At 44.5% G+C, this 18,024-nt stretch overlaps 1 protein-coding gene across 5 annotated transcripts in view; it reads left to right on the top strand.

Annotated features, from left to right (window-relative positions):
- The window catches only part of FGF13 (fibroblast growth factor 13), a gene marked incomplete at its 5' end in the record, with an annotated part of 238,698 nt that extends 221,953 nt beyond the window's left edge, over positions 1–16,745 (top strand). For all 5 annotated transcript variants that reach the window (XM_082289462.1, XM_082289461.1, XM_082289459.1 and 2 more), the window contains 2 exons: positions 11,902–12,100; positions 12,612–16,745. In XM_082289462.1, the coding sequence (XP_082145588.1) occupies positions 11,902–12,100; positions 12,612–12,748 (336 nt within the window). In that variant the 3' untranslated portion in view covers positions 12,749–16,745. The remainder of the gene's footprint in view (positions 1–11,901; positions 12,101–12,611) is intronic.
- Positions 16,746–18,024: the final 1,279 nt, after the last annotated feature.

Genomic DNA, 18,024 nt, shown 5'->3' with positions numbered 1-18,024 from the left:
TGCCATACCTTCTTTCCCCAGCCTGTTTCACTGTTTGTTAGGTTATACTAACAACAGGTTCCCTGGACAGTGAAATGGAAGATCAGCCAGTGGGGAAATTGAAAGATGATCATCTTTTCTGATGGACAGGCTCAGCTTTATACATTCAGTTGCAGGCTCGTTTTGCTGTGCTCTCTCCCTGGCTGGCTGCAGACAGGTGTTATTTGCTGACCTGGAAAGAGAGAACCAGAATTCAGAGGCAGAACTGATCCAAGGCACTTTAGATACCGCAAGAAAAAATACAACAGTAGTTTTCAAACTAAACCTTGGACTTGGCTTTCAGATTCCTCCTTGTAATACAATGCACAGCATCCGTTAATCTCGTGCCAGAAGTTCTTTGTTTTAACTGTGCTTAAAAGGACTTCCTGAGGCAGAGATACAAGGTTTAGTTTTAAAATCAAAGTGCTCACATAGTTCCCCTTTTTGTATGATTCAGGGACAAAGATTTCATTTAAACCCTTCTAAATCCTTTCAGGGAGCTCCCTGTGTGTTCTACAGGTAACACTGTCAGAGAAATTGAGATTGAGATGGAGACGGAGATGGAGGTGGAAAGAGTTCTTTGACTCAAATTCTTGGAAAGCCCCAGAGGCTTGCTGGTGCAGATGTCTACGTCAGGTAGTGGTCATACCTATGTTTGAATTTAGTGTTTTTCTAGTTTTTTCACTGTGAGAGAACTCAGAACAGCTCTCCTGTTGAAATGTTATGATACAGAGATCTGCAGTGTTTGATTCATGGAGCAAGTGTCCCTCAACATTCCCAGAAATCTGCGATTGCAGTCCAGGCTATCTTAGGTTAGGGTTTTAAATTGCACCTCCCAGAGACATTTGGGTGTCTTCCAAGCTTAAATTAGGTTTGCAAGTGTTTTACCAGGGACCTGTTTCTCCTCTGCTGCTTAGACAACAGCAGCATGGTGTCTCCCAAAAGTCTGGCTCCAGAGTAATCTTTTACACAGCCCAGGGGCAGGAGGGAGTCATAAAACAGCCAAATGACAGACCTTTGCAACGTCCATATCCCTGTGTGAGAAAGAAAACAGAACTTTGTAAGCTTATCTGTGTGCTCAGGCAGTCTCTTGGAAGGACAGGGCTTTCTGTTTCTCAGCTTCATTGCCTTGCTGGAGGCCTGTTGAGAGGACATACAATACCCAGCCCAGTCTCTAGACATTAATGGCACAGCCACATCATGGATTGAGGTATTTTCCAGTATGTTTGCTTCTTTGTGCATTATTTGTCTAGCTGGAGAACCCTGTTTAGAGCTACCAACTATAAAACCAAAAGAAACTGTATTTTGGAGGCAGCTTTGTGGGCCTGTCTGATGTGTCAGGGTCTGGTTTCCAAGGGGACAAGGAGAGGCGGAAGGGGGTGTTTTGTGCCTCCTCATCTGACCCCGCTGTTCCCAGGGACATACTCAGGCTTTGCTGGAGAGCACACTGCAGTTCCAGTGCTGACTGTGATGTGAAACTTCCCGTTTCTCCAGCTGCACAGTGCCAACTGCTTGTTGGAGCAATGCAGTGACCGCAGTGCCAGTGCACGATGTCCCCGAGGTACACCCAGGCATGTGGCACTCCTGGTACCTGTGCCCATGCAGGGGAGCTGGGCTCTGCTCTGCTGCACAGCTCTTCTTGTGCAAAGTGCTGGAAAACTTCCCCAGATGTAAAATGTTGCTTACAAGATGTGCGTATATGTCACTCACAGAGAGAAATTTAGCCTATTCTCTGCAGAAGTGCCCCTTCTTAGGTGGGGTCTTTACCTGCTGAAACAAATGTGTTCTACCAGTCAGCATCAGCTCTCAAATAAAGTCACTCTTACAGCTCATCTCCGTTGTATAGTCCTTTATTATCTTGTTATTAAAAGGTTTTGCCATCTGAAATCTCTCAAATCTCACAATTAGCCTACATCTCCAATACAAACATCCCTCCGAGATCCTCTTAGCAGCATACATTCAATAGCATCATTTAGGGAGGGTGGGGAAATTCCAAAGAGCATCACTGCTCTATATCAAGAAGCAGGGTTTGGCTGCCAGTAATGCCCTGGCACTGTCAAACTATGGAGGTTTGAAAAACATCCACCCGTGGCATTCATGAATAAACAGATTTCAGTAAATCAAGCTCATTTGAAAAGGTCTCATTATCATTTGGTCACATAGAGGTGCTGGTTTGCTCGGGGTGGAGCTAACCAGGTCCTTGAACCTGGGACATTCACATTATTATTATTATTATGCTCAGTCTTTCATATTTACACTTTGTAGTAAGCAAGTGAGCTGAATTAATAGTGACGAATATCAAATATCGTAGATTTCTTAGCAAGATGTCTGTGTGTCTTTGCAGGCTACCTGAACATTAGGAGCTAAGCAAAATGCAGTAAAGACATGGGTAATATTTGCCTTGGTTATAATAAATACATTTTGGATCAGGTTCTGAAGGAGTCACTGCTTTTGTTGAGTGTAATGTCCTACTTAAGTTTCCCAGCACTGGCATTATCCATGTTAACAATTACGCTTGCAATGTAATGCTTCAGAATAAAAGCCTAATTCATAGGCCTGCTAGTTTGGTGTTATTTTTTAGTATATAATGGCAGTCCAAAAACTCTACCGCTTTATAACTTTACCAAGCTTTACAGGGGGGTCCCAAATTCGTTTGGCAGTGTTGCTGTAGGGGAGGCAGTGCCCAGGGCTGTGTGGCTGTGCAGCCTGGGGCACTGCTGGGGGCACTCAGGGGGGAAAGGACAGAGCCTGTGCCGAGAACCCGGCCTGAGAGCACAGACTGAACCGAGTGATCAGCTAAGCCAGAGACCAGAAATACGCATCCACATTAATAAAGCATACAGCCAAATGGCAGGGCTGGCCTTTCCTGTGGAACAGACTCTCAGCTGACAGCGAAGCAAGAACCTGTTTGATGTAGTGTGGCATTATTCCTTCTCCTGCAGCTCCTGCTGTTATTTATCTTCCACTTGCAGCTCCTCACAGTCACTGAACAGAGGCAATTTCTGGTGTGCAGAAAAAGAGCTCGTTCAGCAGCATGTGAGCTCTTCCTCTGGAGCAGACCCCATCTTTCTTCTTTGGTGTCAGCAAAGCGGCAGGTGGAGGTTTGGGGAGGTCCAGGCTGAGCAGAGGCTGTGCTTGGGAGAGCTGCCTGCCCAGCCTGTGGGTGGAAGAGCTCTGCCTCCATGAGTTTCCCATAAGAAACATAGGATGGCACCTCAGCAGAGCAGCAAAGAACAAGGGGATCACTTCCACATCGATTTCCCCACCTGCACTCAGAGCTCTTGTAAAGACAGGCTTTCAGCCAGGCTCAGGTTACCACAGAGACAGCATACCCTGCTAGCACTATTCCCACAGGAAGGATGGTAGCACTTGTTCTGACTCCTGTTAATTCAGCTGCTCTTCCCCAAAAGAGAAAAAGCTTTGTGTTCTTCGTGATTTTTCATAGAATTTTAGGAGCATCCACTGCAAAAAGGGTCACGTCCCTGGTTGTAATTAAAGAGACGGATTTAGAGCTCGCTGCTAACACTTATTAGATTATTGTTTCCAGCCCTTTAAGATAAATCTGCATGAATTCACGGGTGTCAGTCCAAAGGCGATCTCTTCCATCTCCTTAGCCCAGGGCTGGTGTCCTGTATCTAGCTAGGATACAGCAGTAAATGCCATACTCTTCTAATTAGCCCTGCTGCTTCCACAGAGCCTGTCTGGGGAGCTCTCCAGTGCTGGGAAGGCTGGACCACAGAAGTGCCAGGGGATTGTTTGGTGATGCAATGTCCAGCATTGCTGGGCATCCTCTGCAGAAGCTCACAAAACCAAAGGAAGAGCTGGAGGGCAATTCTCAGAGGAACAAACCATGAGCAGTTTCCTGAAAACAAGGCACTTGTGTTGTACCAAGGCTCTGGCTCCTCGTAGTCCATGAGATGCCACTGGCCATGTCCAGCAAATGGCAGTGGGCTCAGGCCTTGGCCATTGGAACAAGTGGGATGAAGGGCTGTCTGTAACTGAGAGCAGAAGATGATCCCCACGCTTTAAAGGGATTTTTTTCAACTTAGATCTGTTCTTTTTTAAAAAGCAGTATGTGACACGCTTAAGCTGAGGACATTCTGCTCAACAGCTGTGTTGGAGAGATTTGACAATACCAGGATTTGATGTCAATTATAACTGCTGGAAATCTGATTGCAGTGTCTGGCAGGTTATCTATGTAATAATGGGTTTGTTATAAAACAGGTTGCTTAGCATCTTTGGGGCTCTCTGCTCTAGCTCTGGGGAAGAAAGCCGTTTGAGCTGCCTTTTGCATCTTTCTCCCTTTAATATTTAAGCTTGGATACACTGACTAATCAGAGGGTCAGAAATACCACAAAATTGGACTATATTTATCAGAGACACAATTTAAAAGATAGAGAACTTTTGTACAAATGCACAATAGTGAGGCTGAGCAACAAAGACCATTTTACTTTGTCATAAGACAAATGACTGAAAATATCTTACCTCTGTTATGCAACTCAATGGTGCAGCCTCTTCTTAAATGTTATGTTTCAATTCTGGAAATGATAGAGAAAAAAAAAAAAAAAGAAAGAATTCAGTGAAGGGTAATGAAAATGATTAAAGGCACCGAGAAACTTTCATATGAGAAGAGATTTAAAAAGATTAGGCCTGCTTAGTTAAGACAAGAGATGAATAAGCAGAGGCACGATGGAGAGATGTGGGGTAATGAATGGCACAGAAGAGGCACACTGAGTACTTTTATGTGCTGTTTTCCAAAATTAAAAGCTGAGAGAAGAAAGCTGTAAAAAAAAAAACCAAAAAACCAAAACCAAGAAATGTGCTTATGATAAAAAACAACAACAGACACATTTTAAATACGTTTTCCGCAGTGCTGGATTCACCTGTGGAAGCCGCTGTCGCAGGGAACAGAGATAATGAGCTTAGGAAAATTATGAAAAGGATTGGCTGCTCTGGGGAAAACTGTGAGCCTACTGAGAGGAAAAGGGAGTTCTCTTGTAGTTTTCAATGGGAGCACGATTCAGCAGCTGGCACAGTCCCAAGGCTGCTGGAATGATCCGCCAGCTCCAGTGGCTCTGGGTGTTTATTGCACACAGCTACCTGCATGGAGAGTGACCTGCTGCAGCTGCCTGTGCTGCTGTACCATGATTCGAGTTCTCCTCCAGGCCAAGGAGGCGGGATTTCTCCCAGCATGTTTTCAGGGAGCACATCTTTTCCCTTTCCCCTTTCAAGAGCCAGGCAGGTCAGGCATTGAGCAGCTCTGCTGGGGCAGCTCTCGGTGCTTTGCTCAGCCAGGAGGATTTCATTCCTATGCTTGGCTCAGTCCGTGTGGGTGGGAGAATGATGAGAAAATGTAGCAGATCTGATCCAAGGTCCAGCAAGCTCACCACCCAAAAATGATCAGTGCACATACCTAGAGAAGAAAACTTGATCAGTGTGGAAGTACAGGGATACTTTCATCTCCCATTTTTCATCTGGAGATTACCTTAGCCAGAGGCTGTAGTGGTGTAAACCAGTCCTTGACCAAACCTGGCAGGGCATTCCAGGAATCCTTGGGCTTTATCATACAACACAACCTTGGATAGACATAGGGAAAGTTATTCTAGTTTGGTTTTCTTTTTTACTCAAGCAATGCCTACATGAGTGTAAGAAGATCTGTCTCCAAAGAGGCCTAATTACAAATGGACATATAGGCTTTCCTCTGCAGGTTCTGGAGCAGTAACAGGGATTCTGTATGTGGGAAACAATAAAAATTAAATACGATTTTAAAAATGGCTTCTAAGTAATAACAGAACTGTAACACACACATTGATCTTCTCTGTTAGTCTGGTTTAAAGCCTTCAGAAAACCTGACAGGCATTTACTGCTTAATGAACCTTCTCAAGTTTCACAAAACAGACAATGTTTAAAGACTAGTTTCTTCCTTTTATTTTATTTGAATTCTACTGATTCTGAACTAGGACTGGCAAGTCTGATGTCCTAAAGCTGCAGCAATTAAAAGAGGGTAGATGCAAGCATTAGGATGTATTCAAATAAGACTTGATCCTTCAGGTACTGGCAGAGGTTTCCCTCTACAATGGTTCCAGGATCATCAGAGGTGAACATGAGGCAGAAGAGAAGAATTTGGGGTAAAGTGGATCTTCTGTCCTCCTTATTCACACCAAGTAAATTCTATGTCAAAACTTGGTGGGATGGATTAGGAAAGAGACCTGTGTTTGACATCTGTGGGGTGGAGTCCTGGGCATCTTGCAGAAGTTTTAAGCCACAATACAGGCTTTCTCCAGCAGGATTGATTTCCTCTGCAGTATTCAGAAGAATACCTTCTTTCTGTATGTATCATGCCGTAGTTCTCTTGCCCCAGTTAAGGAATGCTTTGGTTAATCAACACAGTTGAAAAAGTGAAGCATCACCAAAAGACAGGGGAACAATAATATGATTATGCATAGTTCCTGTCTCAATTAAATTTCAGCATTGTTTACAGTCATTGAGTCTTTTCCCTTGGGTCATCAGGCAGTGCATCCATTCCATGGGCAGAGCACACTGAGAGCACACCCAGCTTTAAATAGTTGGTTATTGATGTGCCTAAATGCCACTCAAAAATCTGGGCAAAGATGACTTGGACAGCTTTTCAAACTGAGTCACTGATAAGGGTAGAAAAAGAGTAATGAACAAAACTCACACCTCTAAAACTCTGTATTTGTAATTAATGTGTTTTCTACTTCAGTTCACTGTGGGCATTTTTCCCTGAGTTTGTGCATTTGATTTGCTGTGCAAAGGAACGATGTCAAGGGAATCATTACAGGATCTTTTCAGTGCTTTTCTCATAGATTCAGAGAATACCTAGTGACAACCTGGAATCTTTCTCTGGAGATACTGGTTATCCAGCTGCTTACTTGGGCTCCATTGTACTCTTCACAGAAGCTTTGTACTAAATAATTTTACACATCACTGACAGTTTGTGTTTCACTTGATAAATTCCTGTTTATTGCACTAGCAATAAGGAAGATCCATGCTGTGGAGTTGTTTGGGATCACTCTGCAGGAAAACTTTGCCTTCCTATCACTCCTGTCATTAAGTCATTTTCCTGAATAAATTCAGTGTCTATATAATTTTTGATCTAATTTTCTTCCTTCCATGGTTGTTGCCAGTACAGATGAAGTGAATTCAAGGGGAATTACACTCTTCCACAAATCCCTCTTCATCAGCAGGTGGCTTGTCTGGTAGCAGTTAGTTCAGCCTTACTGAGGGCTTTGGGCTACCTGCAAAGTCTTTCTGAAAACTCACCTGGAAGAGGCGTAGCCAGAATGATGCTCCTCACTGAGCTGATCCCACACCTGTCTTCAAAGCCCACACAGCTTTGTGGGTATCATCTTTTGCTGTGACTGACAGTGTTGTATACAGTCACAGTTACAGGGTCAAAGAGTCCCACAAGATCTGTTCGTACTCAGATTGTGAGTTGCTCCCACTGGCATCACCAGGATTCCTCAAAATAAGTAAACTTAAGCAAAATGGACAGCATTGTGGGATTGGAAGCTATCTGTGGAAACTCTGCTATATCTGATACAAAATACATTGCTTTAAGGTAATTGTCACTTTCCATTGCTGTAGCAAATGGCTTTTGGTGGCTCAGGAAATACGGCTTCAGTCTTCTCACTGATGATCTAAAAGCTGTTATTTCTGATAACATTGAAGTTGAAGTATTCCCATCCTGTGCTGTTGATACCGCTGCATGTTACAGGGTGATGATCCAGAGGATACACCATGGAACATCACATGCCAAGATGGAGAAAATCAATCTCTGTTAATAAAAAAAGGCAGGCTCACTGGCGCAGAAAATCACTGCTCTGGAGCCTTAACGAGGCTCCTTCAAAAATTCATGATTATAAAATGGAATCCTGGGCTACATTATAGTCCTGAAAGAAATTGGGATATGGAGGGAAAAAAATCCAATTTTCATTAAGTGGAGAAAATAAAGGATAAATTCCATACGCAGACATAGCCATTGATCACAAGGAATATAATTACATGCTCAGTGTGTAAGAACATTTTCCAAGTTTCCCAAGTACACAATACTTTCCTTGAATACTTTTCAAAGTTAATTTTTCTTTTCTTGTTGTTTACTCATGCGTCTAGCACTAAGTCCATCTGAACAAAATCTGTGATTGTTCTAATAAACTGCTCTAGGGTAGCTTCAGGATACTCAACCTGCAGTGAAAGAAAGACATTGAACAAACCCAGTCTTGACCTCATGACTTGAAGAATTTGGTGATGGCCTCTGCTGATGGTATCCACAATGCAAATTCAGTATGCAGTAAACAGCCGAGAGCAAAGGTCTTCATCCTCCCTCTGTGCACTGTGCTTCAGCCATCCCCACGAGAGGCCCCTGTGATGCCACACTCTTTTAAATACCTGCCTTACAAGCAGGTTTCCCCTTTTCTGTTCATGGGGAGGCTGTTCCTGCATCAGAGTCATTTGGAGCACAGAATAATTAACATGCAGTCCTGCAGTGTAGGTGGGTGTGGTGGCTGATAGTTTGGAGGGGCTTTGGCTTCAGATATGTCTTCTGCACAAATAGAGCAGGAGGAATTCCAGCTTTGCTCTTACGGTATTTTAGCTTTCAGGCTTGGCATTCTGTAGTGCAGCTTGAATTATTTTAGATATAATCTAGTCAGCTGCCTGGAAATACAGCTACTCTAAGTGTATGCCACGAGGCCTTTTTACCATATTATCATACGCCAAATTATTCTTTTTTAATTATTTTTCACATATTCAATGCAGCTACAGACTTGTTCATGAAGGAACCTTTCAGTAGTTCAGCTGATCAGCTCAAAACCAAGAAGCAGCCCCTGACAGTTCATCTCCTTGCTTACTTAAGCGTGGCTGAGTCATGACTACAGTGAATCCAGCACTTTCTTTTCACTTTTATTTATTCATTCATTCATTCATTCATTGTTAAGAGTGTATGTGTGAGGGGCTTGAGTGACTGCAGTTTATGGTCATGAAGGTGCCCTCATCAGTGACTTTTGAGGTAAGCAGAGACTGAAATACTGTTTCACAGAAATAATTAATCTTCATCTGTTTTGTGTAACAATGTAACCCTAACACTGGACTTTCCGGAACTCATTTGCATTATTTTCATTGCAAGGATGGACTAAAAGGACAGCTGAGGGACAGAAAAAAACTGGCTTTAGAATTCGATAGTTGTATTTATAAATTTTCCATAGGATTGGCGATGTGAGCTGGAAAACATCAGTGTTAATTGGGGCACTCGGCCCTCTCCTGATTTTAGCATGCTCTTCCTCAGTATATTAATAAAGAATTTGCCAGCAGAGATAACATAATGGCCAATTTGCAGTTGCTGCTCTGCACTGTGTCTGGAATTGATGTGCTCATAGAAGTCCCGTCCGTACTCAGTTGGCTTGGCACGGGGACTTGCCAAGCTCAGAAGAGTACATTTTAATTGGAATGCCCCCATGCTGCCATTCCTTTTTCAGAGCTTCCTCTGCAGTTCTCCTCCCTGGCTCGTTTTGTAACGAGTAGGAAAGACATACATTGGATTAAACTGAAGGCAAGGGATGGGTGGGAACAAGCTCTTCCTAAAGGTGAGCAGCTGTTTGGTATTCAGGAGCAGGCAGAGCACTTCAGTTTCTGCAAACAGCTCGTGTGGGAGCTGTTTATTTGGCAAGGAGGGTGCCATTCCACCGGGCAGCACCTTGCTGAAGCTGCAGCTGCAGCCTGGGAATTGGCAGGTGTCAGTCAAGGGAAAGGGGCACAAATCTCTGCCAGCCCAGTCCAGGGAACGAGGTGTTCTGCTTTAGTGCCTGAAAAACTGGGAGGGAATTTGGCTTGATAACTGAGCATGGTATGGAGGGGTGTCTGTGTTTCTGTGCTGTTTGTTGTGAGGATCCACCCAGGGAGGGATTTTCCCTGTGGTGCTCGTGGGGTGGCTGGCAGGCTGGGCTGCACCAGCAGCTCGGTGTGGGGCTGTGCGTGGGCTCAGCCACAAACTCACAGGAGCACAGCACTTCCACGAGGGCCCAGGGAAAACCAGGAGTGAGGGAGGGGTTTGGTGTCTTTCCTCCTGTCTCCCCACCGTTCCTGGCCCTCTGTGTCAGGGGATTCTGGGCTGCTGCTCATTCCGAGGTTAACTTGCTTCCTAAGAGCCCCACAGTAAGTGTTCGGTTCTGTTTGCAGTCTGACCCTCTGCTGCTGTGTACAAGCAGGCCTTTTGTACCCAAAACAGCTCCAAATTACTGTACATAAACCATAATCTTCCAGTGGGAGCACTGTAGTTTTCCATTTTGCTGCTAATTGGATGATACCCTTGCAATAGTCTTTGTTACCATGGCTGGTGCTGGGCAGGGAACAGTGAGGGAAGGCTTTTATGCAAAAATCTTACAAAAATGCAGTGACTGTCCCCATTTGACAGCAATTGAAACCAATTGTCAATTAACTAAATAACAACCAATTAGCTTAACGGAAAAAAAGAAGAAAATTGCTTGCTTCACATTCTTTGTTGAAGCAAATGCCAGTCAGAGAATGGGAGCTTTTTCTTTCTCTTATAAAGGCAAAATGGCAAAAGATGTGCAGAAAATGCAGAGTGGTGGGTTTCTTTTTTTTCCTAATACCATCTTTTTCTCACATAAGAATATTTTAGAAACTAGATAAGAATATCTTAAGCTCCTGAGACATTTAATTTCCTGTGATATTTTAAAATCAAAATTACAATCATTATACGAGCACAATTTTTCCTCCTTTCTTTCACGCCTCTGTAGGGTACTGTAAGCACAAGGGCAGCTCCACTGCAGCTGGCTGCCTTCACAAGGGAAGAGCAGCAAACATCTGGCTGCTCTGTGGTGCAATGACAGCCACGATTGAGATGTTAACATTTGCATCACCAGACGAAACCCTTCTTCTTCCATGTTTTATGGACTTCTAGAGTCCATAGGTGGGATGTTGCCAGAACTTGTAATGTTCAAAACCCAAAGGACCCAGGGCCGTAGGAAGCAGCTGGGTGGTGCTCTCAGGACTGGTGTTTGGTCTGAGATCCCTCTAAGAGCCGTGTTTCATGTCTGTATCTGTTCTTGAATCTGGGCAGCAGTGCAGTGGTACTGATTCAGTCAGGATGTTGCACGGGGAGAGCCAGCACACCACTGGCAGGAGGAAAAAGGCTCTGTCCTGGTTTATTGCTCTTTGTTTTCACTATCAGCTCAATACCATGCCCCCAAAAGACACAGTACAATCCAACAGGAAGGCTAAGGCTCGATGCCCCAGCTGTGGTGCAGTCCTGGAGCAGAGGTTGATGTCTGCAGAGGGTCTCTGACAGCTGGGCTCTCGTGGATGGTGCACCAGGCAGAGGAGAAGCAGAGATGAGACCACAGAGGCAGCTGCTACGAGCTAACTTAATATTGCTGGGTTAGTAAGAGACAACCATGAGCAAATGCTCATGGCACACTGGCTTTGGATTGTTACTGCACTTCTCCCATGAGCAGCTAAGGCCAGCAGTTAATGCACAAGGGCATTCTGTAGCCTCACTTCCCGCCGGTAGGGCTGGACCACAGCTGGTCCCATGGAGCTGACACAGGTCTGTGTCTGCCTAATATCCATTAGTTGCATCAATCAATAAATCTTCACTTAGACTTTTTACTCACTGTTCAAAAAAATCTTATTACATTCTACTTAGAGCTGCTCACAGCATCATCTCACGGGTTTCAAATTGTGTTACTCTTTTGTTAATACTTTTAGGACCTGTGTTTCATGATTGGATAGCTGAGGATGAGAGGTATGACTTCTAGCCGTTCGGAAAGCAATGGACATTGGATGCTTTTCATTAACTGATGTGAGATTCGGCCCTGCACGCATTGATCTGTTGCTTTCTTACAGGAACACTTTACACCTGAATGCAAGTTCAAAGAATCAGTATTTGAAAACTACTATGTGACATACTCTTCAATGATCTACAGACAGCAACAGTCTGGCCGGGGTTGGTATTTGGGTCTTAACAAAGAAGGAGAAATAATGAAAGGAAACCACGTGAAGAAAAATAAACCTGCAGCACACTTTCTTCCAAAACCCTTAAAAGGTAATTGCTTGGGTTTGCTCCATTTATCTGAACTGATGCTGTCTTGTGTCAGTGTTTAATTGCTGTGCATATATAATTGGCATGTCCAGCTGCTTATGTAACAGGAGTGTAATGTGCTGTAACATGGGGTTGGTCTAAGCAGAGCTCAACCAGGTTAAATCACAACTATGGACAGTGCTACTTCTCTGTTAGTAAGGAAATGCTGATTTTTATCAGCTAAGGTCTGTCCTGCAAGGCTGTGTAAGTGCGGTGGGTAGGTGGCTGGTTTAACTGGGAGAGGGAGGAGCCCTGGTTTTCCCCTTCTGTAAAATGTCAGTCCATGGAAGAGGATCTCAGAGGTTCTCAGGGAGTGTTTGAAATGGAAGAAGTCTCCTTGCCATGGGTGTTTGATTCTCTCCTTAGGTTGCATATTGCTGGCTGAAATATCCCAGCATTTCACAGCTGGGCTTTGCCCCCACAGCATGGGCAGCCCGGGACCCGTGCTGATGTTCTGCTCTCTCTTGCTTTGCAGTGGCCATGTACAAAGAGCCTTCTCTCCACGATCTCACAGAGTTCTCCAGATCTGGAAGTGGGACCCCAACAAAGAGCAGAAGCGTTTCAGGAGTGCTAAATGGGGGTAAATCCATGAGCCAAAATGAGTCAACGTAGCCAGGTTCAGGCAAGCCAAGTGCTCTCTAAACAGAACCTTACCTCTGGATGCAGTTGAATTCTTACTCGCAGTCTTTCATCCAAACGTTCAATTGCCCAGGACAAGCCACCGAACTCGCATAGGTCACTCGTTTATCAGCCATTAGATCTCCTGGTTGTCAAAGGATACACCCCAGTAATGTAGAATATGCTTGTGCATATCACAAGGCAGTTGGATAGCCAGACAACGCAACTGCGGAAAAAATCTCAGAGAAGAAATGTCCAGCTCTTTCTCTCTCTCACTTTTTCTTTCTCTCTTTCTCTCTCTCTCCTATGCTTTGTGGAAAATGAAACAAAAACATTTCACAGCGTTCAGTGCTGATAAGAATTTGCTTTCCAACTCAGAAAAAGACCACTTTTGCTCTTCAAAGGAAATTTTAATGCTTGTATGTTTTATAGGGGCAAACAAAAAACAAATATGTAAACTCCGTTGTTTCCTTGGCTTACCGTTTTATATCTAAGGCTTGATAAAAAAATGTATCCTTTAATTTGGAGTAGTGCAACTTTTTGATTTCTGAACTCCAATGGGTCTTTAAAGCTATGTCTTTAAAAAAAATAATTAAAAATTCAGGGTTGGAACTGAGAGTTGGTGTCTCAGGCTCAAGCAAACAGTGTTCTTGTGGTTTTAAACACAATGAAATATAAATTTTTATAGATTTGTAGTTTCTGGTAAAGTTCTTGTGCTAACCCCAGTCTGTAGGAATTGAGTTGTTTTGTTATCCCAAGTGGAAGTTAACAGAAAGGGATAAAATTATCCTCCAGTGTAGATTTCTCTTAATTCCATTTTGTGTGTCATGTTAAACTATCGTTGTGGCTTCTTTTCTAAAGACAGAAACTGTGGAATTAAGGTGACTTAATTTTTTTATAAGAAACGTCTTATTTGTAAAAGTCCTTTCACTGTAACGGGCACGTGAATATTGTGTAGGAGGAAGCGTTAGGACAGGTTACCCCTAAACAACATATACTTATACATGCTATTGGAAACAATTGTTTAAAAAATGTAGTTAGGTTTCCATTTAGGTCATCATGTCTGTTGCATGGGAGAAAGTTGGAATATTGGCATAGAGTTGCATGATGTGTAAGATTTTGTGCATTAATCATTGTTGGATTCTGTGCTCCAAAACTGAATTAGTTCTGTACAGGCAGCTTTCTGCCTGATACAAAAAAGTTGTTTATTATTTGTTGTATACACAACCATGCACTGAATAAACTATTTATATTAAGATGTACTTTTTAAAAAAGCTTGTTTGATTATATGCTGTACATCCATGATTAATTTTAAGGGAAAAGGGTTGGCAATTAAATTACAAAGTTACAAAAGATACTGTAATGAATGTTCCAAGTCTTTCTGTGTGACGGTCATTCCCCTGTAACGCCATACACTGCAGGAATTCGAACATGTTCTTTGCTTTTGGGTACTGTTGGAGCTGGTCCTGCGTGCCCAGCCGAGGTGCTCGAAACACAGCAATGCTCAAGTGTCACCAAGCCTTGGTAATGACCCCCCTGTGCTGCTGGAGCCCCCTGAACTGCACTCGTCTGCTCTGAGCCTCTGCCCTGCTCCGTGTGTGCCCTCCCTGCCAGACTGCCCCGTGCAGCCCCTCCAACCCTGGCACGGGGCTCCAGCAGCTCCAGGCAGCTCCAGCACTGCTCGTGGGCATCACTGCAGGGGCGTTTAGCAGCCAGCTTTATCTGGCCTTGAGGAAAAAGGCTCCCATACCTTTGCTCTGGAGGGAAAGCATCCCTCTCTCCTGCCTTTTCTCTCTGAAAACATCCAGGAAAACTTTTCTCATGTGCAACATCCAGGCAGCTCTGACAGGTGTGCTTCACTCATCAAGGTGTTCCAAGAAGCCCTAGCAGGGACAGGTTTTCATCATGGGTGGCTGAAGAACCAGTTCTGGAAGACAATAATGGAAATGGAGGCAAAAATCTACCCCTAAATGTTAGATTGAAATCAAAATGAGATACTCTGTTGTCTGCTCTGTGTTCCTCCCACTAGAACAAGCTGGAATTAAACCAGTTTTAAGGTCAGGGCTGAGAGAGGAGGAGATTGTTTCAGATCAAACCTCCTGATTTGTTGTTTCATGGCAAATAGTAAATGAAGAGCTCTGACCTGCTCTTAGAGGGCCCAGGCTTCCACAGCTTGCCTCTTTCCACAGGGTGAAGAAAGTGGGAGCATATCCAGTGCCACAGAAATCCTTAAAAATTAAACCTGTGGTCATGATTGCTCCAGAGGTTTTGATAACTCAGTGGGCCTGGATCATCTCTTCCCTTCAACTAAATGTGGGATGTCCTTGGGGAACATTTTCTGAACCCTCCCATCCCCAAACATCAAACTCATTCAGGTACATGTTCCAAAAAAGGAGTCTTGAGTGCCTTAGGAACATAAAGCCTGCTTTGAAAATAGGCATATTTGTAGCAAAGCTAGTTCAGTGCTGAGTGTTTACTGCCCTAGAGGTAACTGGAGCTCTGCTGCTTTGCTTTATAGCTGCATATTCCTGTTACTCTCCATCCTCAGTACTCCAGCCCTGAAGATCATCTGCAGCAGAAGGAAAATTCTTGTCTCACAGATCATCCTTTCTGAGCTCTGTAGTCTGACCCATCTTTTGTGTTGATGTTGGTGTCAGCTGTGAGCATTCACTGCCAAATCTCTTGTTCCAAAGCTTTCTGATACACCAGGCTAACAAAGGCCACTCTTGGATGGAGATGAGGAGAGAGATGTGGTGATAGATGAGTCATAAACAGATGTTTCTGACAATTACATTAAATTTCTGACAAACCGGCTCCAACAATATTTTTCCTTCAGATTACTGAGGACTGAAAAGGTAATAATCCTGATAAAGTGCTGATAGCAGACAAAAGATTATGTACTCTATGAGCAAAGTGGGGAGGGTTACATGTAGTCTCTGGAGCCATAATTAGGATTTAATAAGGAAAGTTAAGATTTAAATGTGACTTAACAGACAGTGAGTGAAGGTAATATTCTGCCCCAGACAGCAAAGTTAAGACAAGAATGTGGCTTCATCAGAGGACCAGACGGAGGAGTCAGACTCCAGAATATTTATTTGTCTTTCAGCACCCATCAATTAGAAAGTTACATGCACTATTTTCTGCCTGGCTGTGAGCCACTGACCATCTGCAGAACAGGGTCTGGGGCCCTTCTGGCATTGCCAAGGGGGTGGTGATGCCTTTCCCGTGCCCGTTCTGCTGTGCTGCCCCTCCAGCAGTGCTGCCCACAGCCCGGGGGCTGGAGCTGCTCGGGAGCTGCGAACCCCTCACCTGGCAGAGCCCCGAGCCACGCAGGGGCTGCGCAGACTAATGGCACCTGCCAACCCCAGGGGAAACAGGTCAGCCCTGAAGCTGGCAGGAATGGTGCTGGGAGCGCAGCACGGGCGAGGCACAGCTGCTGCCTTCTTGTGATCCCTGGGAGAGCTGAGCTGCTTCCTCGGGGGTCTGTGCAGGGGGCTCGGACACTGCTGCTTGGCCTGGTTTGGGGGTGAGGGAGAGTGGGAAGGGGTCTTCTCTGTAGCACAGAGATCTTTGGTTTTTCTTTTCCTTTTTTGTTTTAATTTACCTCATGCTACCTCATAGCATGGTTGTATCTCCGTAGCCACTTGCTCAGCCATGTTCATCCACGGAAGACAATTCCCTCTTTGGGGAAAACATCCCCAGGCCAGCCCAGGGAAGAGCAGTGCCCCTCCTGCAGCGCCGCCCGCTGTCCCCAGCGCTGTGTTCCCGTGGGATAAAGGCGGTGTGACGAGCTCAGGGATGCTGTGGCACCCAGGCCTCTCCTCAGCTGAGCACCAGTGTGGAGCCAGGTCTGGCAGAGCTCTGCTGTGTCTTGAGTATCTCTGCTGGAGGCCAGGGCCAGCTCTAATGGGTTTAAATGTCTCCCTGACATATCCTTGACCAGGACACTTTTGCAGGACAGAATCTGTACGTAACAACCTCCTATCTTCTAATAAATAATTCTCTCTTAAACAAACTCCCTCTTGCCTGGGCTCTGATTTTTTATCACTGCAGATATTACAAGGGCTCTCTGCTCCACCGCCACTACTACACCATGGCTTAGCTTTCCCTGGGATAGAGGCCCTTCTGTATTAAAATTGTCCTTTCCCTGTCTTCCTGAACTAGAGAGGGGCAACTTGAGTGGTCAACCCAAGACCAACAAAGATGGATGCTTCAGTTTTCTGTAGCCTCATCATGGTCATTGAAGGACACCAAAAGTGTGATGCATTCTACCAGCTCAGAGAATGGCTGCTCAAAATGCTGGAGCTCAGTTTCCTCCTTGATGTAAGACCAAGACGAAACCCACCATGGTTTTGTCTGACTTTGGCTCTGCAAAAATGACATATAAGTACAGTAGAAAGCCTATTTAAAATAAATTAATTTTTTAGGGAAAAGACCTGCCATGCAATTTATCCTGAATAACTCCAGCTTTGGCCTTTTTTCAGCAACTTTAGGGGGAGATGTCCTTGACAACATAAAATTTCGAATTCACAGAGTAAATTTTTAAGACACTCCCTTCCCTGGCATGAGCTGTGGGCCCTGGTTCATGCCTTTTGGATAGCAGGTCCTGAAATGAGCTGGGTTTGCTGCTGTCCAATGGCTTTTATTGCTGATCAGCTCCAGTAGCACATCTTACCCTGCTTTGAGGACATACCACATCAGTTTGGGGGGCACTCAGTCACCTTCTGCAGCTCCTCTCAAGGGGAAGTTTAAATATTAAAGGAAAACCCAAATTTGAAACACATTTTACATTAATCAGAGAAATTGATGTAATAAATTATTCTATCTCATCAGGAATTAGAAGACAACTTACAGGGTTCCCTTCAAAGATCATTATTAATGATTTGAAATTTAAGAGTCTTAAATACCACGTATGGAAAATTACTTTCAAGCACTCGTAGGCCTAATTTTTTTCCCCAGATATGTTTGGCTTGTCACCTAAATTCAATACCTGGGGGGCAGGATGAATGCCTTATGTCCCAGGGGTTTCTCAGCACTGCATGTTGTCTGTCACACTCCTTTTCTGAGCTTGTCTCCTGGCAGAGGACAGGGTCACAGGTCCACACACCACCAGGGCCATCACATCTGTATTAGGAGGAAGAGCTGTCCCTGTCCTGCCATTTGTAGTGCCCAGAGCTGGGGTTTGATGAGCTGGTGCTGGGCTGGGCTGTCTGTGGCACACCTCGGGGACACACAGCAGCCTGGCAGCGCTTTTCTGCTCCGTCTCTGCT

The sequence above is a fragment of the Coloeus monedula genome (genome assembly GCF_965178545.1).
Source record: "Coloeus monedula genome assembly, chromosome: 12".
NCBI classification, from domain to species: Eukaryota; Metazoa; Chordata; class Aves; order Passeriformes; family Corvidae; genus Coloeus; species Coloeus monedula.
This window is presented reverse-complemented; position numbering and strand designations above follow the sequence as displayed.